The following is a 25,498-nucleotide window of genomic DNA, read 5'->3' on the forward strand; positions in this document are numbered from 1 at the left end:
GTGAAACAAAAACCATTGCTCAGTCATATTTTCCCAGCTATACTCAAAGTTGGTTGCTAAGGCCTGAGTAGAAAGTATATTTTTCTCTCTCAAATGTATTGGGAAAATGTATATATCCAGATTTCCTTCCTCTGTCTTTGAGATTCATTACATTTGTTTAAAGAATTTTAAGAGTTTGTTCAGGGGTTGCATCAGAAATTATTTTTGTATTAGTAGTAGGAATGACAAGTAGTTCCTTTGTAATGTTCCACCAGTCAATACCTGTTTTTGCCTAAGGATGTATCCATTACCAATTCTGGATAATCCAGCTTTGAAGTGGGTTGGGCAGTGCTAGGTTTCTTCTGTTGGTGCTATTAGTTTGGGTTGTGACCTAGTCACACATGCCTTGAAAACTTAAACAGAACTGAAGATATGAGCTAATTAAGTTTCACAAATTCTAACTAAAGCCAGTACACATAGCATTTACATTAAAACAGTTTTCTAGAAAAGGTACAAAACTTTTTCCCTCTATTTTCTCCAAGTTATTATCTAGAAAGAACATTTACCTAAAATGTTCTGCTCAAAGAAAACAGTCTCTTTGAATGTGAAATGCCAAAATGAGCAATCACCAAGCCAAAGAAATGTTCGCAATCTTCAAAATGCTCTTTAAATAAATGTTTGGCAGAATCCATTTTCAAAGTGATTTAAAAATTATTTTAAAATAGAATTTTCAGATTCCAGTTCAAGGGAGGTGAAATAATAAAAATTACACAATCAAGATATACAAAGCCCTTTGTTAAAGATGCAAGAGAGGAGACAATGCCAAATCTTTTGCTTTTCGCCAGTCTCTCCTGGCTAAACCTCACATGGACATTCTCTGGGTCAACGACATTTGCCATACAAAATACACCAAATGCCTTTCTTGTCAGCTTTGATCATAGGATTACTTAGAGTATGAGCATTTTAAAGCCCTCTTTATTGACAAAGGCGATAGAGAGATAATAGATGTAGAGAGAGATCCTTAGAAGGGGGAAGACCCCCTTAGCTAGCCTTGTTTTGCATCACAGAGATCTAAAAATAATTAGTCTGTCTGGCAGGAGCCCGAGTCAGGTGGAGGACTCCTGAAGGAACAATAAGTAACAAAAATGAATCTTTGCTTTAAGATTGGCACTTTGCTAAGCGCCTGATGTTATTACCAATTTATTCATAACAACCTATGAGGGAGGAACTAATATTACCCCCATTTTAGAGATGAGTGAACTGAAAGTCACAGAGATTAAACGACTAACGCCCGGAGGTTACAGAGCAAATAAGTGGCGGCACCAGAACTCGAAACTGCTCCAGAGCACGCACCCTTGACCACTGCGTTCAGCCCCATAGTGTGATTCCGCGGCCTTGCCACCCTCCTTCGTGGGACAGTTCCCAGTACTGAGGCATGGCGCTGTCCAGCCCTCACGTCCGCCACCTTCCACCGGCAAAGAACGCAGCCCTGCGGGGCGACCCCGCCCGCGGGTCGTGGAACTGCCGCGCCCAGCCACGTTCTGGCACGCAGGCGAGCCGAATCGCCTCCGGGTGGCCATCCCCAGCAGTCTTTCTTGTCCCCTCAGCTTGGCGGGCCAGATTCGGCTCGGGCAAGCGGGCGGCGAGCAGCTGGAACGGCCCTGCCCCCTCGCCTCTCCCAGCCCCCTAATCCCGCCCAAAGAGCCAGAGGCAGAGTTTCCACAGCCTCACCTGTCCCCAGAGGCGGCGACCTCTGTAGTGACTGACGCGCCGCTCCTCCAACCGGGGACTGGCAAGAAGGTGGGGCCTAGGTGAGACTGATAGCTTCTTCCCTCCAATCCCCGTGCAGCAACTCTCCGGCCAGCGTCGCCGCGCCTGGCGGAGAGCGACAGGTGGGAGCTGAGTTACCTCTGCGCCTCTTGCACCCTTGACGTGTAAGCCTCACCAGGCGCTGTGCCAAGTTACTCCAAATCTAATTAATTCTTTCAGGTCGTCACCTCAGCCGTCATTTTAAACAAGAGTGGAAATTCCCCAACCCTTTCCCGTCACCTCAGATGGAGGCGGGATGAAATGGACCCTTACCGGCCAATTGTACCACGCGACGTCCTGTGACAAAGTGACCGACACTCCATACTGCCAATGAAGTTTCCCATTGTCAGGGGTCACTCTGACTGACCTCAAGGCTAACTAATCCACTTTAAGGTCGTGACGCGATAGTCAGAGGGGCTGGCCAATAGACGTAGAAAAAGACCGGAAGTCGGCGCGTGGGGAATCGGAGGCGGGTGTTCGCAACCGCCTAGGCCTGCGCGGGTCAACGCAGCTTGGAGGCCGCGAGCCAGCGAAAGGCGCGTGACGAGTAGCCTGAGCGACGGGTCATCTTGGCCAATGATCTGCAGCCGCTGAGAAGCTGCAGCCAGTGGCGAGTGTTGGGGGCGGGAGGCAGCAGGTTAGGCAGTGAGAAGTTAGTGGCGCTGCTGGGACGGGGGTAAGGAGACGCTTCTTCCTCCTGCTGCTCCTCTCGTTCCCGGGATCGGCAGCGGCGGTGGCCGCGAGTGATTCGGCAGCGTCTCCGGCTCCGCGTGCGAACCATGCTGACCGACGGCGGAGGCGGCGGCACCTCCTTTGAGGAGGACCTGGACTCGGTGGCTCCGCGATCCGCCCCAGCCGGGGCCTCGGAGCCGCCTCCGCCGGGAGGGGTCGGGCTGGGGATCCGCACCGTGAGACTCTTTGGGGAGGCCGGGCCCGCTCCAGGAGTCGGTGGCGGCGGGAGCGGTGCAGGCGGAGGGGACGCGGCGCTGGATTTCAAGTTGGCGGCTGCCGTCCTGAGGACCGGGGGTGGAGGTGGTGCCTCTGGTAGCGACGAGGACGAGGTGTCCGAGGTACGGCTCTAGGACCCCTGCCTCCCACACAGCTTGAGGCATGAATTCTCTCTGGGCCGGCGCGGGGCCCGGGCTACCCTCCCGCTGCCCCGGGCGGAGTCGTTCCGTGACAGCGATCGGCTCCATGGCGGCAGTGGCAGCGGTGCGGGCCTAGTGCACCCTCGGCTTACTCTTCAGCCCGCGTCTCGAGCCGGACCGGTTCCCGTCACCATCCGTAGACCCACAATAGAGTCCTTTGGTCTCTGAGCTTCGCGCGGGAACCGGGACTCCTCAGGCTACCTCCCGCCCACCCAGCTTTGGAGATGGGGGGGCGGGGTCTTGCCACAGTCCCTGCCCTTGGTACTGAGAGAGCGAGACAGGGTGAGGGACAGAAAGACTGAGGCTGAGACAGACACAGACAGAGCTAGCTTGCTCAAAGAGCATTTCCAATATACTGTGTCTCTCAGAGTTGAAGGGTTGGACATTATTTGCCTTATGCGTTACATGTGTCTTTAAGGAGGGTTCTTAATTCCCCTCTTTAGTCTGAGACAGGTGAGTATTAAGGAACTCCGCTTTTACGCTGAAAAATCACGTGGGTCTTGCACCTGGGACTTAGTGTGAAGTTAGACAGGAAGAGAAAGTTCCAGTGCATCTTTGAGCTTCGGAATAACAGGAAAGCTGAGCTCTGGAGATTTTTAGGCTTGGGGAAGGTGAGGCATCCTATGGACATCTTTTGCAGTGAGGGAAATTTGTTATTAGATCCTAAGTTTCTTTTAACTCTTAGGGTGTGTACTGAACCTTTTTCAGTCTAAGCAACCTAGAATGGTAGGCATCATCTTTTGGGCTCTAGAGAAAAAGGAGATATTTTATATATGTACTTTTTTTCCTCTTGACTGTGGCTTGGGTACTGTCCTATTTATTGTTCTAAGTGCTCAGGGTATTCTATTTTGGTTCTAAGGTGCCTGGTTCATCCCCTATGACCAATTATTTTAACCTCTGATCTTGGTGTTAAAGTACAGAGATTTCTCTGTGTGTACAGCTCTCCTGGCTGTTGTATTTGAGAGGAATAAGGAGAAACTGTATTTGTGCATTGCAGAATACATTTAGTGCGCAGTATTAACCATTCTTGATCTGAACAGGAATTCTTTTAGATTTAAAACTTTAGTATATTCTAACCCCAATATTTTGCTTTGGAAAAATCTGTGTGGGTTGTAAAGGAGATGGTTCCTCGAATGTCTGTATCTTTGAATTTCACTATATGAGAAATAATTTCTAAGCCAAGGTGGGACAGGATTTTATTTGGGTAGGCAGTTATGGGGAGAATATCTGGAGGAATTCCTCTCCTGGGCTTGTGGAAGGCTTTCATTTAGATTTTAAATGAAAATTGATGAGAGATGAACTTAGAACACATGTACTTTTTTCCTAGGAAATAAAGTGGAAATATCTTTAGACTCTAAAGATTAGAATCTATTTTTCTTTGAAACTTGTAAGAGAGACTGAAAAGATTTGCTTTGGTCTAAATGTGATAGAAGGATGGTGTCCTGGATTTTCTAGACCATTTTTACATAATTGTCATAGGTGAGGTGAAAGGTCACTCATTTGCTTTTACTTAAGTAGTATTCTTAAATTTCTTAAGAGTTAGAATGCTAGTGAGCTTCTAAAGTGATAAATCTCTAACTCTTTGGGCTCATGTGTTATTTCTGGGGAAATGAGCTTTTGAAGTAACTATTTCAAGTGAGGCTTTTTTCACACACACACACACACACACACACACACACACACACACACACACACACACACACACACACACACACACACACACACACACACACACACACACACACACACACACACACACACACACACACACACACACACACACACACACACGTATTTCATTTGGAATCCCCATACCAGGTGGTTAAAACTATGAGCAGAATCTATACCTTTTGTGTTTTTTTAATGTTTAACATAGAAATTATTCACAATTCGTTCACCGAGACTAATGGTAGAAGAACCTCTTATTCTCCTAAATTTTCTTTGTCTAAAGGATTTAGGTATTATGTATAGATGTAGACCTCATTTTTGGAATGCAAGTTTCTAGAATACTCACAGACTTTAGCCTAATCTCAGATAATGCTCGGTGTATATATAGATTCTTTCTTAACCTTTGGAGAAAGGAAATTTTGTTTTTATGTCTGGTTTCCTCCGTATCATATAGAGAAGAAATTCTTGGAGTATCTAGTCTCTGTTGTATACTGTGTGTGGTAGGGTATAGTCTATGCCTTTGCGAGTGAAATGACTTTTTTTGCCAAGCAAATTTTTGGCTTTTCTCTCTGACAAGATGAGCTATCATCTCCCATATTATTACATTTGAATTTCCAGTGTGAAGAGGCCATAAGTAATGTTCTTAAGGAAACACCCAACTTGCATTTGATGAATAATAATAAAATCCTTATTTACATCATGCCTAGATGTTTTAGAACTAAGCATTTAGAATTTAGACATTCGGAGAGATGAGTTGGATTGTAGTTTGAGAGTGAAGTTTGTCTTGTTTCCCAAATGGGACAGAACTAGGTGAGAAATAAGTAAGAAATGTGGAGGCCTAGTGTATTTGCTCCAGAATTAGTTGAAGTTCTATGCATTCAGTATACAGAGATGTAGATACTCTAAGGACTTTTTTTCTATTCATTCTCAGAGCCAACAACGGAGGGGAAAACAAGCTACTTTCCCTTGCTGACTAAGTCAACAAACCTTTTAGTCTGAAGAAAGAGCTTGAGTCTTTTTGTAAATTTTTTTATATTAGAATTGTTTTAGCTTAGAGAATGCCACCATTTGGGAACTTTGGTTCTTGGTGTTTTAAACACTGGGATAAATAAATGCCTGTTTTGTATTTCTTCAGGCATACTGAGCATGTTTCTTAGCTGTCCAGGGCCTTGACTGGAAGAGTCGGTAGTTAAACTGGATTCTGTTGAAATGTACCCATTGTTCAGAATAGAAGTTAGGTTGAAAATTCTTTAAAAACCAATTTTTAAATGTTAATTTTAGATTTGTAGTCTTTTTTTTTTTGTAAAGTAAAAGAAAAATAAAATTCCTAACGAAAGGATTTTGATGAGGTTTATGACTTTTAATTCTGTCTTAAAAATATATGCACATACTGCATGTCTATGTGTGTGACATTTTCCTTTTAAAATTATAAAAGTAATACAGTCTCATGGTAAAAAGTTCAACAATATAGTTAGTAGATAGAAGATGAAAAGTAAAAGTCCTCCTCACCACTACTGACCCTTCAAATTGCACTCCTCAGAGGTAACCAATATTAAAGTTTTTCTTTCAGTAAAATTGCTAGGCCTATATAAGCCTATGTGTATGTGTATACATATTTATATACACACTTAGAAGACAGATACCCAATTAGGAAACATTGCTGAGCCTTTTTTCTTATCTTGAGGCAGGTGCCATAGTTACAATTAGATAGAAGTACACAGAAATTGTATACAGTAATTTATAGCAAAAGCTTTGCAGGGATTTTTTTTTTTTCCTGAAAAATATGTTTTGAGTCAAAAGCACAGACCATCCAGAGATTCCATTCTGATTTTCTCTAATGGGAGATGGATCATTTCCTTCAGGGTTACTTATGATCTATAATCTAGAGCATGGTTTCTCAAAGCAACATATTGACATCTGGGGCCAGATAATTGTTACGAGGGGCTCTTCTATGCTTTAGCAACATTCCCTTGCCTTTTCCCACTAGATGCCAGTAGAACCCACCCAGTAGTGACAGCTAAAAATGTCCTTAGACAACACCAAGCCAAATGTCTCAGGAGGCAAAATCACCCCTGGTAGAGAACCGCTGGTCTACAGGCCCACTCTTATCAGGGATGGCAATTTTGTCATGAATACTGTGTATTTAAAGTTCAGGTAAACAAGGTGAGTCACTGCTTTTAATAGCATCCCAGGGCTTGGGCTCATAACCTGAACAAGAGAGAAACTGAAAGAGGGTACTGAAAGGTTTAATGTTGTAAATTTTTTATGGTAAATTTATAATTTTGAGAAACTTAAAATACTGTATTGTTTTTGAAAAATTCATTTTCGTCCATGAAAATGAATTTCTTAAAAACCTTTATGGGAACTTTGTTCAAGGTAGAATGGCTTGATAATTCCATAGATTATTATCAGTAGTAATAAAATAGGAAATACCTTTGTATTCTAGGGAGCAAATTTTGAAGACATGGAAATGTTTATTGAAGGAAAAATTACATGTTATTACTGTAACAATTTGTTATATCGCATGACTGTCAACCATGCACATTTTCATTCTATAAAGCCTCAAGACTTCACATAAAATGATTCATTGATGAGTGTGGTTATATGAATTTTGGGTCAAAACAGGGTTGATTTTGGGTAGAAGAAAACCTTTTTGTGAAACTTGATTTATGTAGAGGTTTTCTTTTAGTTATTTAATACATTTTCATAGGTGATCACATTTGTATAAGACTAATAATAATATAAAGGCAAATACAGTAAAAAGTCTTGATCTTACCCCTGCTCCCAAGTATCCTGCCCTTTTACACCTTTAATGTCTTTTGTCCTTTCAGAATTTCTCTGTGGAAATATAATATGTAGTTTTATTTTCTCCATTGTTACACAAAAGATAACATTACTATTCATGGGAGATTTTTAAATGGTGAATTTGAGAAAGATTTAGACTTTTTATCTAATCAAAGTGATGAAATGTTAAGAATGGTCCACTGGAGATGAGTTTAAGCACATTCCTTTCTGAGCCTATCTAGTAGTAGAGTGATGACCTCTGAAAATCAATTCTGGCTTTCTGAATCAATGAGAGATAAGATAAATAAAATATGTTACTTTAAAGAAAGCCAAGCAGCAATTTCTTTTTAAAGTGTTGGCAAGTAAAAAGAAAGAAGTGAGAAATCTACCCTTTTATTTTTCCCCAAATTTACCCTCCTATAGAACCAAAGTCTAAGAAATGAAATAAATTCTTTTCTTTCTTTTTCTTTCTTTTTTTTAACCTACTGTAAATGAACTGTTTCAATGTATCTGACTTCTTGGACCTTACTATTTACAATTTTCCTCTCCTTTTGCTTATCTATCTATAAAGTCATAGAATCTTGGTGATAATCCTATTTCATCTCATTTTTAGGTAACTGCTACCATTTAATGAATGCTTATTTTATGCCAGTACCGTACTAGATACTTTGGTTATTTTATTTAATCGTTTCAACATCCCTTTGAGGTAGGTATTATCTACATTTTAACAGATGAATAAATGTAGGTTCGGAGAAATGATGAATCCAAAAAACAAAACAAAAAAATGGTTAAAATGTTACACACTTAGTACGTGGTAAAGCTAGAATTTATATCTAGTACTAAATCCAGAACCCATGCTACTATTTTGCTCCTTCAGATTAAGATATAGGCAAAGTTTTTGGCTCCAGCATTGGTAAGGGACCTTGCTTAGTCCCTATTGAAGTTTTCATAGGTCTAAAGTGAAATGAGGAAAGTAAGGACAATGTAGTGAATTTCTCAAAAAGCTGTTTTTTTTTTCTTCACTTTTTTCTATTTTGAGGTAATGCCCTTCTTACTGTTATGAAATTTTTACAATATCCGTATTTGACAAAATACCAAATTGGAAAGTTCTTGACAGGACCCTGGCTAAATCCTCAAAAGTCTAGGAATCATTGAGCTAAGTGACTTGCCTAGGATCACACAGCTAATTTATAGTAGAAAATAGGTCATGTGACTCCCATTTTGGTTTAACTGCTAGGTTGTCCTGTTGTTTCTCTTCTGATGCATTGTACCAATGAATTTGATTAGTTGCCTAGGAAATGCCTATCTTAATCTAGCATATAATCCGTGGTTGACCTTGTTGGAAAACTATGTTCTTTAATGAAACTGGTGACTGCCGTGTAGATCAATATGTTAAGAAGGCAGTCAAAGGTGTACTATTGATTATAGGAGGAACATTATTTTAAGATAATTTTGTAATTGAACTTACTTGTAAAGTTCAGGTCTTGTCATTATTCATTTTAAAAGAATTAAGAAATATTAAAAAGTACCAATAAAGAAAGGTATATACCCAACTTTGCATCTTTGCCAATATGGGAAACATTGGTTTTAATTTGTAAAAATTAAAATCTGTATGCTTTTCTATTGGTAGCTACTTACAGTGTATGATTCCTATGAATGAAGATCATTTGCCTTGTGATGATTGACTGGTTTACCTTTTTTTGGCCAACTCTACCTAAACCAGGAGGAAAGTAAAGTTATATGCAAAGCTTATTTTTACTTACTAGACTGAAATTTAGCAGTAGTTTGTCAAAGAGCACATTCTGCTCTTCTTCCACTACACATCCTTCAGTTCTCACAAAGTTTTTCCCTTAATGGACACTTTTTTCATTAGTAGAAAGGCTTTAAAAATTTTTTTTTTAAGTAGATAGCCCACTATATCCTAGTGGTTTGATTCACCTGCATTAGTGTGCAGTTTGAAAAGAGAAAGCCCAAGAACCAAAGAATTAAACAGGAGAACAGTTTATTAAGTTGCCAAGGTAAGTTTGATGCATTTGTTTGTAATGAGGACAGTTAGGTTGAGAGTAGTTTTTTTAATTGTGGTAAAGCACACATAACAAAATTTACCATTTTAACTATTTTTTTGTCTTTTTAAAATTGAGTTAAAATATGCATAACATAAAATTTACCATTTTAACCATTTTAAAGTGGTTTTTAAGTACATTCACATTGTTGTGCAACCATCACCACCAGCCATCTACAAAACTTTTTCATCTTCCTAAACTGAAATTCTACCCCTTAAACAGCAATACCCATCCTCCCTTCCCAGCCCCAGCAACCATAATTCTACTTTATTTTTCTATGAATTTGACTACTCTAAGTATCTCAAATAAGTGGAATTATACATTTTTTCTACTTTTGTGACTGGCTTGTTTTACTTAGCATAGCATCTTCAGGGTTCATCCATGTTGTATCTTGTATGACAATTAGTTGAATACTATTCCATTGTATGTATATACCACATTGTGTTTATTCATTCATCCGTTGATTCACACTCCGATTGCTTTGACCTTTTGGCTGTTGTGATTATGCTGCTCTGAACATGATTGTACAAATACCTGTTCGAGTCCCTTCTTCCAGTTCTTTTGCATATATATCCGGAAGTGGGATTGCTGGATCATATTGTAATTCTATTTTTAATTTTTTGAGGAACCACCATACTGTTTAATATAGCAGCTATACCATTTTGCATTCCCAGTGGCAGAGCACAAAGGTTCTGATTTCTCCACATTCTAGCCAGTACTTACTATTTTCTGTTTTGTTTTTGTTTTTGATAATACCTATCCTAATGGATGTGGTTTTGATTTGCATTTCCCTAATAACTAGTGATGTTGAACATCTTTTCATGTGCTTATTGACCATTTGTGTATCTTCTTTGGAGAGATGTCTATTTAAACACTTGGCCCATTTTTAATTGGGTTGTTTTTTCGTTGTTTAATTGTAGACGTTCTTTGGATATTAATCTCTTACCATATGTATAATTTCAACATATTTTCTCACATTCTATGGGTTGCCTTTTCACTCTGTTGATGGCATCCTTTCATGCTTATAAGTTTTATTTTGATGATGTCCAGTTTATCTGTACTTTTGCTGCCTGTGCTTTTGGTGTCATATCCATAAAGTTGTTGCTAAATCCAATGTCATAAAGGTTTTCTTCAGTGTTTTCTTCTAAGAATTTTGTAGTTTAGCTCTTACATTTAAGTCTTTGATCCATTTTCAGTTTATTTTTGTACACAGTGTAAGGTCAGAGTCTAACTTTATCTTTAGCATGTGGATATCTAGTTTTTCCAGCATCATTTGTTGAAAAGACTGCAATTTTCCCCATTGAATGATCTTGGCATCCTTGTTGAAATTAATTGATCATGTGTTAGAGGGTTTAATTCTGTGCTCTCTGTTCAAATCTATTAGTCTATATGTCTTACTGTACTATCACACTCTTGATTACTGTAGCTTTTAGGTAGTGTCATTTTTCCACCTTTGTTTTTCTCTTTCAAGATTGTTTTGACTAGTCAGGGTTCCTTGAGAGTCTAGGTGAATTTTAGGATGAATCTTTGTATTTCTGTAAAAAATGCTGTTGGGATTTTGATAGGGGTTGTAGTGAATCTGTAGATTGCTTTATGAGAACAAGTTTGAATACAAATCTTATGTAATTGTTTCATCACAATAGATATTAGCAAGTTAAAAAGCTTAAGATTGACAAAATATTTAAAAGCTTCTATGACAGAGAGAGGCAGAGCACTCACTGATGTCTTCCCTGAAGCTACTGAACCCAGTTTACATGGAATACTGTGCTGGGAAGTTGTTTCTGTAATACAATCCTTATTTTTTCCCAATTTGTCCTCAGATTGGCTAGTTTATAATTGATCATGGTGCTTCATATATTGATTACATGCTGGAAAGAATTTTTTTTTTTCTTTTTATCACTAGAGATAAGCTCAGTTTTGGAAAGATTACCTCAATATGGAATTAAATCTAGATAAATGAACCTGTAGTATTTTCTTTAATGATGTAGAATTTAAAAGTTTTTACATGGGCATTTTATGAAATCTGGGTCAGAAGGTAGACGTTTGGCCGTGCCAGTTGATGCCTTCAGTGGTACACTTTGAAAGTACTTTCATCTCTTACCAACTTCTAATTTATTTTTTTCTGTGTTTACCTATTCTTCTGCTGAATCTCTACATTTTAATTTTTGCCTTTTAAAAATGTGTACAGTTGCTAAATTCAGAAACATGTGAAACAAACTATCATTATCAAAGAGCAAATCCCAAAAGAGGCCATAGTCCAGTTTTATTTGGATGCTTTTTCTCTTTTTTGTTACTTTTCATTTTGATATTATTACAGACTTACTGGAAAGTTGCAAGAATAGTACAAGGAACTCCTCCTATATATCCTTTATCCAGACTCACCTGTTGTGTTCCTTTTGTCCCATTCCACACCCCTCAACAAATAAATAATTTATTTTCTGAATCATTTGAAAGTAGTTTCATACATCATGCCTCTTTACCATTAAATTCTTCAGTGTACATTCTTTAACAACAAAGGCATTCTTTTACATAACCATGGTACATTTATCAAAATAGAAAATTTAACAGATTTCCAAAGTATTTTTCAAATTCCAATTCCAAGAGTTTTAAAAATTGAAATAGAATTCACACATCATAGAATTTACTCTTTAAAGTGTATAATTCAGTGGTTTTTTAATATATTCACAGAGTTGTGCAACCTTCACTACTATCTATTTTAAAACATTTTCATCACCCCCAAACAAAACCATAAGCAGTCATTTCCCATTTCACCCTCCCTGTAGCCCCTGATAATCACTAATCTACTTTCTGTCTCTGGATTTGCCTAGTCTGGTCATTTCATATAAATGGAGTCATACAATATGTGGTCTTTTGTGCCTCAGTTTTTTTAATTAGTATACTGTTTTCAAGATTTCTACATATTGTATCTTTTATCAGTCTTCTTGGAATAGTCCATTTTGTGGATATACCACATTTTGTTCATTGGACATCTGGGTTATTTCTACCTTTTGTACTAAATAATAATACTATGAACTTTTGTGTACAAGTTTTGTATGAAGATATCTTTTTGGTTCCTTTGAGTATATACCTAGGAGTGGAATTGCTACTTCACATAACTCTATGTTTAACTTTCTGAGGAACCATCAAGCTAAGCTGTTTTCTATAGCATGTGCACAATTTTGCATTCCCAGCAGCAGTGTATGAGGGTTCCAATTTCTTCACATCCTTGCTGACTTTTTTTTAAATAGCCATCTGAGTAGGTGTGGATTTGTATCTCATTGTGATTCTGATTTGGATTTCCCCAGTGACTAATGAAGTTGAGCATCTTTTCATGTGCTTGTTGTCCATTTGTATGTCTTTGGAGAAATGTCTTTTTAGGTCTTTTCCCTATTTCTTGGTTGAGTTATTTGTCTTTTTATTGTTGAATCATGTGGGGGTTTTTTGTTTGTTTTTTGTTTCTTTTTAGGAGAAAATTTGTATTCTGGATACTAGTCCCTTATCAGATACACGATTTGCAAATATTTTCTTCCATTCTGTGCACCGTCTTTTCACTTTCGTGATTGCATTTTTAAATTTTAAATTTGTGGTTAGAGCCCAGTTTTTGTATTTATCTTTTTTGTTGTTGTTGCTTGTGCCTTTGTTACCATGTCTAAAAAGACCATTGCATAATCTAAGATTGGGAAGAGATTTACAACTGTTTTCTTCTAAGAGTTTTATAGTTTTAGCTCTTACATTTAGGTCTTTGATCCATTTTGAGTTAATTTTTATATAAGATGTGGGGTAGAGGTCCAGCCTCATTCTTTTGAATGTAGACATCCAGTTGTCCCAACACTAATTGTTAAAAATTAGTTCTTTCTCCATTAAATTGTCTTGGTACCCTTGTCAAAAGTCAATTGACTGTAAATGTGAGGGTTTATTTCTGGAGTGCTTATTTCTGTTTTATTCCACTGTTCTATATGTCTTTATCTAGACAGTTCCAAAACTGTCATGATGAGTGTAGTTTTTTGTAGTAAGTTTTGAAATTGGGAAGTGTAAGTCTTCCAACTTTGTTTTTTGTTTTTTCAGGATCCTTTCAGGATCCTGTTCTGGGTTACTGGATATGTCCTTGTTCTCTTCATCTGGTCTCCAGAAGAGGTTTAATTTGGGGTAATTTATATGCTACAGAATTTTCAGTCACACACAATAGACTCCCCACCCCATTAATAATATCCAGTTCCTGAAATTTCTGCCCAGCTTGTATATGCTGAAGGTGGATGGTTGGGAACTCTTTTGTTTTAAACCTATTTGCCAGGCTACCAGAAGAACAAGTTGTTGTAGCATTTGTTTTTTATGCATTACCTCCCTGACAAAGTCTGGGGATATGTTTAAGAGAAGACAAAACTGAAGACGGAGGAGATGCTATTCATAGTCTGAGTGCATCTGATGTATACAGTCTGTAAGAAGAATATAGGCAAGATTTCTTTTTCCAGGATAATAAATGGATAAGTAGAATAAAATATAAAGCATAGCAATTAGAGTTTTTGCATCTGGTATCTTCTAGTAATTGCTTAAGAGGTGTGAATTCGGTATTTGAGTAATACACAATTTGCTTGACACCTAAGCCAGTGTTATCACCTATGTGATTAAATTGCAGAAACAAATCTTATATATCACTGGTCAAATGGTCCCAATTATGTTAATTTACTAGTTATTTTGATTCTGGAGTGTGAGAATCTATACTATATTTTGGTATCTGTTTTGCTTCGGGTTTGACTGACAGGTTACAAAAGAAATGTTTATTTTCTTTTAGTTTGGAGAGACCATTTTTTTAAGGTTATACATTGTCAGGTGCATGGATTTCACCTACTACCCCCAAGAACAAATAATATGATAATACGAAAGTACTTATTATTGTGTATTATCTTCTCATTAATCTGTTAAAATCATTTATTCATTCTCTACAGAAGAAAATCAGCATTTAGTTTGGGGTAGGCCCTCTTGTTCATGAACTGACATCATGCATAGTAAAATTATGTCAGAGTTTAGAGTTCTTGGCAGTCTGTTTAGGAATTCTGATTGGTATTGTAGAGTAGATTTATTTATTCCACAATAATTTATCTAGAGCCTACTATTTGTTAAGCTTGTGATAGGCTTTGGGATTACAAAAATGAAAAAGTGTGATCCCTGCCCTTAAAGACAGCAGTCTTTTCAGGAATGTGAACATTTCAGGGAATGTGAAAACAATGTAAATTATTTATTAAAATTATATTTGCCCTTCTGAACTACTTTTACATAATAACATTATATTTGAATGTGTGTTCTAGGCATATATACCTAAACTGCATCACCTCATTTAATTTTTTCCTAGTTTTGTGGTAGTCCATGATCCTAAACTCAACGTATGGATCATTGCCTTGAGTTAGTTGGACAATCACTATTAAGGTTGATGTTTGGATGTCTTACTTCAGGAGTTTGGGCTTTAAGTGGCAGGTTTAGAGGGGTGGTGATTTAAAACGAAAGGATTCAAAGTTCCATCAGCATAAACATTTAAGCAAAACCGCAACTGCTTTATTATTCTCTATAAACTCTCCAAGCATGTCCTGCTCCACAGCCTTTGGCATTTGTAGTTCACTCTCTTAGGAGCATTCTTCTCTTAGATATCCATGTGGCTTCCCTCTCTCACTCACTACTTTTTAGCAGTCTGCTAAGAGCCCTTCCAACTGCCTACTGTATGTATGTGCCATAAACGTCTTAGGTTCAGAATTCTAAAACTGAGCTCACTTCCCTCTCCTTCCCTCTCCTCTCCCACCCCCATTTGTAAATTTCATTGCCCTAAAACTAGTCGGTGTAGTCAGAAACCTCAGAGCTTGCATCTGTTGTTTCTTCTCACCACATACATCTAGGCAGGCACTAAGTCCTGTAGTTTCCTTTTTTTTATTAATTGAAGTATAATTGATTTATCATATTGTGTTTGTTTTAGGTGTACAGCAAAGTGATTTGGTTATATACATACACACAAACACACATACATAGTAAGTATTTTTTCAGATTCTTTTCTATTATGGGTTATTACAAAGTATTGAATATACTTCCTTGTGCAACACAGTAAATCCTTGTTGTTTATCTTATATGTGGTGTGCATCTCTTAATCCCATACTTCTAATTTATCCCTACTCCTCTTCCCCTTTGGTATCCATAAGTTTGTTTCTGTGTCTGTGAGTTTGTTTTTGTTTTGTAAATAAGTTTATTTGTATTAATTTTTAGATTCCATATATAAGTGATACATAATATTTGTCTTTCTCTGCCTTATTTCACTTAGTATGATAATCTCTGGGCCCATCCATGTTGCTGCAAATGATGATATTTTATCCTGTTTTATGGCTGAGTAATATTCCATTGTATATATGTGCCACATCTTCCTTATCCATTCATCTGTTGCTAGACACTTAGGTTGCTTCCATGTCTTAGCTATTATAAATAGTGCTTCTGTGAACATTGGCGTTCATGTATTTTTTCAGATTAGAATTTTTTTAAACTCAAGTACAGTCAATTATAATGTATCAATTTCTGGTGTACAGCACAATGTCCCAGTCTTGTATATACATACATACATTTGTTTTCATATTTCAGATTAGAATTTTTGTCTTTTCTGGATATATGCCCAGGAGTGGAATGGCTGGTAACTCTATTTTTAGATTTTTAAGGAACCTCCATACTGTTTTCTGTAGTGGCTGCACCAGTTCACCTTCCCACCAACGGTGTAGGAGGGATCCCTTTTCTCCTTTGGTAGGTTCTTTCTTCACATCTTGTTTATTTGTCACTTTGTATCCTCACTACGTTTGCCTTAAATCAAATCATCTTTCACCTGAATTTATTGTACTAATCCCTGGATCTGTCTACTTCTAAGATTATACCTCTGATTCTTCTACCCTGCTGTCACATTAAATTCTCTAATGTCGGTTCAATCATGTTACTCTTTTGGCAAAAAACCCTTTCCCATCCCATAAAGGGTAAATCAGACTCCTTGGTATGACATACAAGGTTATTTAGGATTTGGCTTCTGTCTATTTCTATCCTTGCTATATCCTACTTTATTTGGTTTTTATATTCCAGACATACAAAATTGCTATAGTTCTTTGACCATATCAAGCTGTTATACCTCCCAAGTAATTTTATCCCACTGCTTTGGCTTCTAGAATCATGATGATAGCTACTATATGCTGAGTATTTATTGTCCACTGGACCAAATGGTTACCCATATATTCTCAAATAAACATTACAACTGCCATATGAAGAAAGTGATATTATTCCCAATTTATAGATAAGGAAACTGAAGCTTAGGGACATTATATAACATACACAAAGTCATACATCTAGTAATGATAGAGACAGAATTTGAATCTAGATATCTTGGAATGTAAAACCCATGCTTATAACTACTACTGTTATACTGCAGCTGTCACTAATGGTCCTCTTCTCCATCCTGTTGTATACCTTCTTGTCCCAGAGTCATCACCTCTATCTGACTTCCTTCATTACTACCCAAATGGAATTGATCATTTCTTCCTTTGTGTTCCCATGTTGTCTGTATATAACTCTGTTAAAAGACATCTGTAGTACTTTATCACATTTATTTGATTGTGTCTTAATGAGCAGGAATTGCATCTTATTTATTTTTGTGTTCCCAGTATATAGTAGAATGTCTGGCACATAGTAGGTGCTTATTAAATGTTGGATTCAGTAAGTCAGTGTATGTTGAATGTATGTCTGGTGTTTAATATGCTCAGGTTACTTGTTAGCCTAAGATAAGTATAATGGATTCATATTATTTTGAGTGATTACCATGTGTTAAGTACTATTGTTCAATTTTAGATAGTGTCTTGCTTAATCATCAGTAACCCTGTGATATAGTTACTGCTATTATCCTTATTTTATAGTTGAAGAAAATGAGGCTAAGAGCGGTAAAACAAGTTAGCTGAGATCTCTCTGTGAACAGTGGACTGGTGTTCTAAGTGTCCTTGATCTTAGTCATTATGCTCTCCTCCCATTATTGGTATGAATTGGAAGTTTATGGGTGTTTGAAGCTCTGTTTAACTTATTAAAATCAAGTACTTCTTTGGAGTGTTTGATGCTTATTTTTTACTTAGGATAATGAGCAGAAGCCAGAACTTCTTTCTAACCCATTTATTATGGTAGGGCAAGTACAGAGTAACATTTCTTCTTTCAACATTCAGATTTTTTTTTGTCCTTAATTGCCAGGTTCTTCATTCCTTGTGACTTTTCTAATGAGTATGTGAGCAGTCTTCTCAAAAATCTCTAGTGGCACAAATTTTGCTGTATGTATGTTGATTAGAAATAATGTAGTTGTAGCTGCCAGAAATCACTAAATAGAAGCATGATTTGTCTGTCTCTCTAAGAACTCTGGCAGAGGGAAGTTAGTGGGCTTGATGATCTATTACATTTAATTTAATTTAAAGAACTTTTTTCCTGACATTACTATTATTGTTAAACTGTGACATTATAATGCTTGTAGATTCTGTTTACTTCATTGGTTAGTATTTGTTCTAGTCATACAACATTGTTAAAAAGATTGACTTAATTCAGTTTGGTGTGATAAAAGGGGTATGAGCTTTGGAGTGTGAAACACATGGCTTCAAATCCCTGCATAATTATGTGGTCTTGGGTATGTCACTTTTCTGAGTTTCATTTACCTACAATGAAAATGTTAATCTACTTCATCGAGTAGTTAAGATGATTGAATGGAATAATATATGGAAAATGCTGATACATATGAGGGATTTTAGTAATGGTAGCCTACTATTTTTTTAAAAAGCACTTAAAGGTAACTTTTCTTTTTAAAGATGACTTTCTCCCAGGTTTAGAAAATTAAAAAAAAAAAACCCAACAGATTCTGTATTAAAACTATAGTTTAGAAATGAAGTGTTCGTAGTTGGCCAAAGTGGAGTTAATTTTCTCCAGCTCTAACTAAGAATTAGGAAAAGCCTGATGGTTCTCTCTTTTGGCATTTGAAGCTAATTAGCTTCAGAAATCCCAAGATACAATTTGTGATTTTTGAGAAGAATATTGTAGGTCTGAATTTGGGAAGACAGTTTTCCTTGGAAGCAAAGAACCTTGAAAAGTTTTTATCATAAGAAATATAGCCTTTTCATTCCAGTATTTCCAGATGTTGCTGATTATATTGGGCCTTACAGTATTAGCAAAACTGATTCCTAAATTTATCATTAGTTGATCTTGCATTGCAATCATATTACTCTGAGTGGATCTTGGAGCACGTTTGTTGTGGATGTGACTGTTGAAACTTTGGGGTACTGTGTTTTTTGCAAAAAGGAATTGCTGTGTCCTTCAGTAATTATCTCTTGGAATGCTGACCCATCCTTTTTGCTGCTCCAAGTAGACATCAATAGTAAGCTACCTGCATTCCAAAATCGGTGTGAGTGCTGAGTCTGACTTAAAGTAGAGGGCTTACTTTTAGTGGGGAAAGGTAAGACATTCAAATATAAACTAAAGAGAAAAGAGAAATAGCAAGCACATTTTAAAAAATATGTATTTTAGATGTTTGAATGTTTTATTAGCTTCTCATTTTTATTTACCAACTCAGAATATCTTAAGGAAGCTTTGTTTTTGAAGGTTTATGAGGAGAGGTAGTAAGAAATAAAGTTTAGCCCTCCCTTCAACTTTCTCATAGTTCCAGTTGGAATTCATGGGAGTGATTAAGGGTTGCGAGGAACAAAATTTGTGACCACTAATTTATCAGTCCCTAACTCAAAAAACAAATTCATTAAACGTGTTAAAAATTTTATAATTTGTCTGGCATTCTGTGTAAAACAATGTATTTTTGACTTATATTTGAGCATTTGATGATGTTCTTTGTTTGCCCATTGCATGGTATACCACACAAGTAGAGAATATATAAACAAAAATATATAATGTATATGTTTGTTTGTTTATTTATATAATGTACATTTTTGTGATAGAATGTTTTTTACTAACATTTCTTTGTTAACTAGCAATTACTATTTCCAGAAATACAGCCTTAGAAAAGGTAATAATTGATCATTCACAACTGTGTAGATGACATTTTATTATTTTGCTGTTATAAAACTTGAAACATATTAATATTATTGACAGTGTTAATTATAGCACTACTTACTTACACTTGGTAGGAATTTTTTTTTGGTGGTAGCAAGTTTTGGCCAAATCATAGCTAGGTTAATAGATCATTTTTCTAACTAGATCTTGGCCAGGGTGACAAACTGAGTTTTTTTAAGGTGGTAATAACTGAGTCTGTGGTTATTCTGCCTAGTAACTATTGCCATCCAGTGGTTCGTTTTTGAAATGTCAAATAGGATAAAAAAATGGACAAAATGCTTGTTTCCCTTTTCCTCCCTCCCACCTTTGTTAAAATTCTACTTGAAGCTAAAAACCACACTAATTTTTTTAAAAGAAAGGAGAGAGGAAAAGGACTTTTGAGGAGGAAGACATCAAGAGTTTGCCTTTAGCATTTTAGAAGAGATAACTTATGAGGGAAAAGCAGGTAGTTTTTTGTGGGCCAGATTTCCTCTCATCCTTTTTTGTCCACCTTTTATTTTTGTACCTAATTAGAAGGAGGGGGAAAAATTCTGCCATGTTTAGGACTTGAAGTAAACTTTTTTTTGCCATTGGCAAAAACAGTACCACTATAGGTGGATATTTTATGTTTGCTCCTGAAAGTAGCTGCTGGATAGAGATGAGGTATGTAACTACTGCTTGGCAGTAAAGAAATTTCTGTGCTCCTTTAGCTGTTATGTAAGAAACTGTGAGGCTTGTATATTCATTTGCATGATGAGGACAATTTCATTAAATATACCATTATTTTGGACTTGTCTATTATAGAGGCATTTATTTGGTGTTACATAACAGCCTTCTATATTAAATGTATGGTATTGGTCTTATTTAATATTTCCATGTAGCTATAAATGGTTTCCATCTTGACTGGCTGAGGTAATGCTGTCACAATTTGAGTTGCAACAGTATGTGTTTCAGCAGGTTTATCAGGTAGTATATTTATGAATTGCCTAAATCAGTTCCCCAAATATTCCCAAAGTAATAGGCATAACTGGATATTTTGTCCTTTTATTAATTCCACATTGACACAGGCTTTTAAAAGAGTAGGACAAAGGAAGTATTAGAATTGAGTGCTTTTTGGCACATCTATTTGATACAAATGTATTTAAGTCATTTATGTGTATGGTTATGTATAACTATAACTCATTCTGGGAATTTAAGATTTTTTCCCACAAATGTTACAGATGTTTAAAATTTGATCTTGTGGGTCAGAACTTAAAAATAAAATGCCTAAAACTACACTTGAAAATTCAGGTGATCCTTACAAGGAAAAAAAATTATAACTGTGAGATGATAGATGTTAACTTATTGTGGTATTCATTTCCCAATATGTACATATACAAAATCATTATGTCCTACAAGTAAAACTTATACAACATTATATGTCAATTGTAACTCAATACAAGGTGGAAAATATTAATAAAATGTAAAGAAAAATTCAGGTGAACACTGATCAAAGTGTACCATGCTAGATTATCAGTGAGTATCATTCTTCCAGTTTGAAAAGGCATAGAAAATAAGACACTGTGGTGAGGGACAGGACAGAAGAGTTGTAATTACATGTAATTATTTTCTAAAAGTTACATTTATACAGTGTTTTATTTTCAGAATGCTTTTTACCTTATCTCATCATTTCAGTAACACTGTAAGGTAGGCAGGGCAAGTATTGTCTTTGTTTACTGAGGAAGAAATTGAATGTTGGAAAGGTTGAGTGTTATGTCTGAAGTCACACACAATACCTGATAGAACTGAGACTTGAATCTAATTCTCCTAATTTCTAGTGCAATATTCTTTCCTTTATGCATTGTTGTCTGAAACTTGAATTTATGTGCACTCTTAAGATGTAGGAGAATTAAACTCAGTAAATTGTCTTATGAATTGTAATTTTAAAAAAATATTTTACTTATTTATTTTGGGAGGAGAGGGAGGTAATTAGGTTTATTTATTTTAACGGAGGTACTGTGGATTGAACCGAGGACCTCATGGATGCTAAGCGTGCACTCTACCACTGAGCTATACCCTCCCTGCATGAATTTTAATTTTTAAAGGGAAAATACAAGTCCTCTGAAGGCAAGGGGCACATCTCTATTTTGTGTGTTTCTTCTGAACTTGATTCTTCCCAAGCACTTAGGAATATGCTGTTTGTGCATGTGATACTAGTAATTACTGACACCCAGGATGACATTGCTACTGATTCTCTCTTCCTAGTGATGGTGACCAGGTAAGCAATGAGCAATCTGCCACCTTGTACATAGTCTTACTCAAATCTATCTCCAGTTGTTCTTTCTAGCCTAAAGCCATAGTTGTGCTCTAGATACCTTATGGTTTTTTGTTTTTTAATTTGAGATTTAATTTACGATGGAATTCAGCATTTTAAAGTATATGATTCAAGTGGTTTTTAGTATATTCACAAGATTGGGCAGTATTTACCACTGTCTAGTTCCAGGCATTTTCATCATTCCAAAAAGAAACTTCAGACCCATTACTAGTCACTCCTATTCCTCCTTCCCTGACTCCTCAGGAAACCACTAATCTTTGTGGATTTGCCTGTGCTGGATATTTCATGTAAATGAAATCATACAATATGTGACTTATGTCTGGCTTCTTTCACTAAGCATGATGTTTTCAAGGTTTATCTATGTCAGTACCTACTCCATTTTATGGCTGAATAATATTCCATTGTATAGATATACCACATTTTATTTATCCACTTACTAATTAACGGACATTTAGGTTGTTTCCACTTTCTGTCTTTTATGCATAATACAGCAGTGAACTTCTTTATGCAAGTTTTTGTGATGAATATGTATGTTTTCAGTCTTCGTACATGGGTACATAGAAATGGAATTGCTGGGTCATATGGTAATTCTGTGTTTAGTTTTTGAAGAACTGCCAGTTTCCTATAGTGGCTTCATCATTTATACTTCTACTGGTAGTGTATGAATGATTTTTTATTGTTTGAGAGCAAATCATTCATCACTTTCTAAATGCATCTTCAAGCCCTTTTTTTTTCCCATTCCCTTACATCTCCACCCTGATGTGTGACCACTTACTGAAATTCTATTCATCCTTCAAAGCCTAGCTTATATTCTCTGTGCAAAGTTTTCTTAAGTTACTGGGGCTGCAAATGATTTCTGTCTCTTAATGCATATTGTTGTACCATTTATTTCTCTTGGAGGCCTTTTGTGATAGTTGTTTTTGTCTTTGATATTTCTTCTACCACATTTTTGTACTCTAATGGTACTTTGTAGAAAACAAGACTTCGTTAAATACTGGAGAATGTATGGGAGAGAATTGGAAATCCTTAACTTGGATTTTTTAGATGTTACATGATACAATCTGTATTTGTCTCTATAATATGTGTAATGCTGCATCAGACCACTGCTTTTTATAAGATAGGCATAACATCTAAATATCATTTTGAATAAATTCCAGAATTTGGAATGGTGGTTTTATCTGTCCTCACAACTGGCAGGTGTGTGTATCTGCAAACACCTAATAATTTCTTGAGCTTGCAACAAGCTCTTTATTATACAAGCAATTTCCTTTCAAATCATTTGAAAACTGGTAGTCTACATTTATCTATTGGTATAGTTCTAGAATGGCATCTTTGTAATTACATATTAAAGAAGCTGTATTGCAACATAGTACATGGCTCAGTGTTATTGGATCTGAAGTTAAAGGTTTATTTTGTAAAATTGTAGTACATACTAGATAATAAGACATCTCCATCATTGTAACTTTACTATCTTTACTAGGATATCTTTATTTGGTGTCCATTGTGAAAATTGGTGACCAACTAGCCAAATATTCTAAATAATGTAGTTAGGTAACCTCCCTGGTTAAGCATATTTACATATCATAGTCATACATAGGTATATAAATAGGTACTCATAATTGTATATATGAGCACTCATATGTTCCTCTTCATGTTTACATATATGTACATACGTACTTTTAGAAAAATATAGGTCATACTGTTTTAAATCTTATGGTTTTCACTTAATTTTATGTTTTCTCATGCAATGTATTAAATATGCTTCGAAAGCAGTGTTTTTAATGACTTCGTAGTAGTCCATCCTGTGAATGTACAAAATGTACTTACCAAATTCCCTATTGTAGTTTTTTCCCCTTCATTTTTGGAATTTTAATTAATGCTGTAATGAACATCCTTGGACATTTTGTCTGGCATTCAAATAACTTTTTAATGATAGATTTTTTTTAATGGAATTACCACATCAAAGGGCATGCACTTTTTAAAGCATTTTGATACACATTTCCAGATTCCCATAAAAGTTGTGCATATTTCATTTGCTAAGAAAAATCATTTAGAATTAACTTGATTTGAAATTAGAGATTGCATATTTATGTTCATAAGTTGATTTTGCTCATTCATTTCAACAGATATGTATTGCATAACTACTATTATGAGGTATTCTTAGGCCCAGAGGATAGCACAGTGAACAAATGGGTATTATTCCTAACCTTACAGAGTTTTCCTGTCTAGAGCAGTTGAGTTATTTGGCAGTGAGTTAAATCTTACTTTCTTTAGTTTGAGTCAAAATTGATTAACTTGACTAAAGGAGAGGAAAAACTATACCTTAATAACCTATCTATGCTATCTATCTAGTCTTTTTGCTGTCTATTACTGTATACATCTTCATAGGGGCTATGTTGATGTACTTGTTTGATTTTTTTTTTTTTTAATGCTGTTTTTCAGGGTTTGTGGTAGGCACAAAAGATTCACTGCTATCCAGGAAACTTGAATCTGGTGTATCTGGGTTATATCTAGTTATGTCTGAAGACAAGCAGATAGTCAGGAGTCTTCCTCAAAGTCCCTTCCCATAGCCCCCATGTTTCTACAGTAATTTATTTCGTTATATTGAAATTCCAAATTAGAAGTCATGTTACCTTAAATTACAGTTATTCTAATGATACTAAGATCAGTTTCATGAATATTGCATCTTTAATTTATAAACAGGTTGAATCATTTATTTTGGACCAAGAAGATCTGGATAACCCAGTGCTTAAAACAACCTCAGAGATATTCTTATCAAGTACTGCAGAAGGAACAGACTTACGCACTGTGGATCCAGAGACACAGGCACGACTAGAAGCATTGCTAGAAGCAGCAGGTACTTTATTTTTTGTTTTCTCCTTTTTATCTCTTTAAAAATTTAGATCTCTGTACAAAGTTATACAAGAGTATCCCCAAATTCTGTATATGAAGTCTGAAATCTCTGTAAATTTTTTTTTTAAATTTCCTAAAGGAAACATTCATGTTTTATGTTTAAAAATTCTTGGATAAAAGTTCTCTGAGTGATTTCTGGGCTCAACAGTGACATTTTTAAGGTTTTAGATAATCAGCTAGTTATCAAGGAAAACTTATTACCAATTATATTATAAAATTAAAATGTAGGAGATAAATTTAATCTATCAAATTATGAGTCTTTTAACTCATTTAGTTAACTCTGCGTGTGGTTAGTTACTTACTGACTTTAATCTATATGTAAATTATAGATTGCTGTTTTTTACCTAAAAGACACTTAAATAAAAATTGAACACAAAATTGGACCAAAATATACCAAGCTATGTCAGTTTTTTTGTTGTGAAGCAGCAGAAAAGAAAAACCTGTGATAAGTATGATTTCTTCAAATAATGTATACTTATAATTATTTTAAATTGTAGAACCTGTTCATAATTTTTTGTACAAAATTTCCATTACACTGTAATGAAAGCCTTTTATCTCCTGAAATTGTTTTAAGAAGGAAATTAACTTTTTCTAGCCTTTGTATATTGATTTCGAGGTATGTTCACTTTGTATAATACTCCCTATATTTACTATTTTAATATAAATATATGTGCACATTACACATATATAAGAATTTAATCTAGATGAATTTACAGGTTATTTTTTAAAATACTGCCTAGAAACTTGTTAGA

General features: G+C 35.9%; 1 protein-coding gene across 15 annotated transcripts in view; it reads left to right on the plus strand.

Annotated features, from left to right (window-relative positions):
• Positions 1–2,417: 2,417 nt before the first annotated feature.
• Positions 2,418–25,498, plus strand: part of ANKHD1 (ankyrin repeat and KH domain containing 1) — a 112,388-nt gene continuing 89,307 nt past the window's right edge. For 7 of the 15 annotated variants that reach the window (XM_031449158.2, XM_031449159.2, XM_031449155.2 and 4 more), the window contains exons 1-2: positions 2,424–2,858; positions 24,537–24,690. In XM_031449158.2, coding sequence (XP_031305018.2) covers positions 2,568–2,858; positions 24,537–24,690 — 445 coding nt within the window. In that variant the 5' untranslated portion in view covers positions 2,424–2,567. Of the gene's footprint in view, positions 2,859–15,445; positions 15,463–24,536; positions 24,691–25,498 lie in introns of those variants that run through there. The other 8 variants (XM_031449151.2, XM_031449152.2, XM_031449154.2 and 5 more) reach the window with 3 other exon arrangements.

This window comes from Camelus dromedarius, chromosome 3 (genome assembly GCF_036321535.1).
Source record: "Camelus dromedarius isolate mCamDro1 chromosome 3, mCamDro1.pat, whole genome shotgun sequence".
NCBI lineage: Eukaryota > Metazoa > Chordata > Mammalia > Artiodactyla > Camelidae > Camelus > Camelus dromedarius.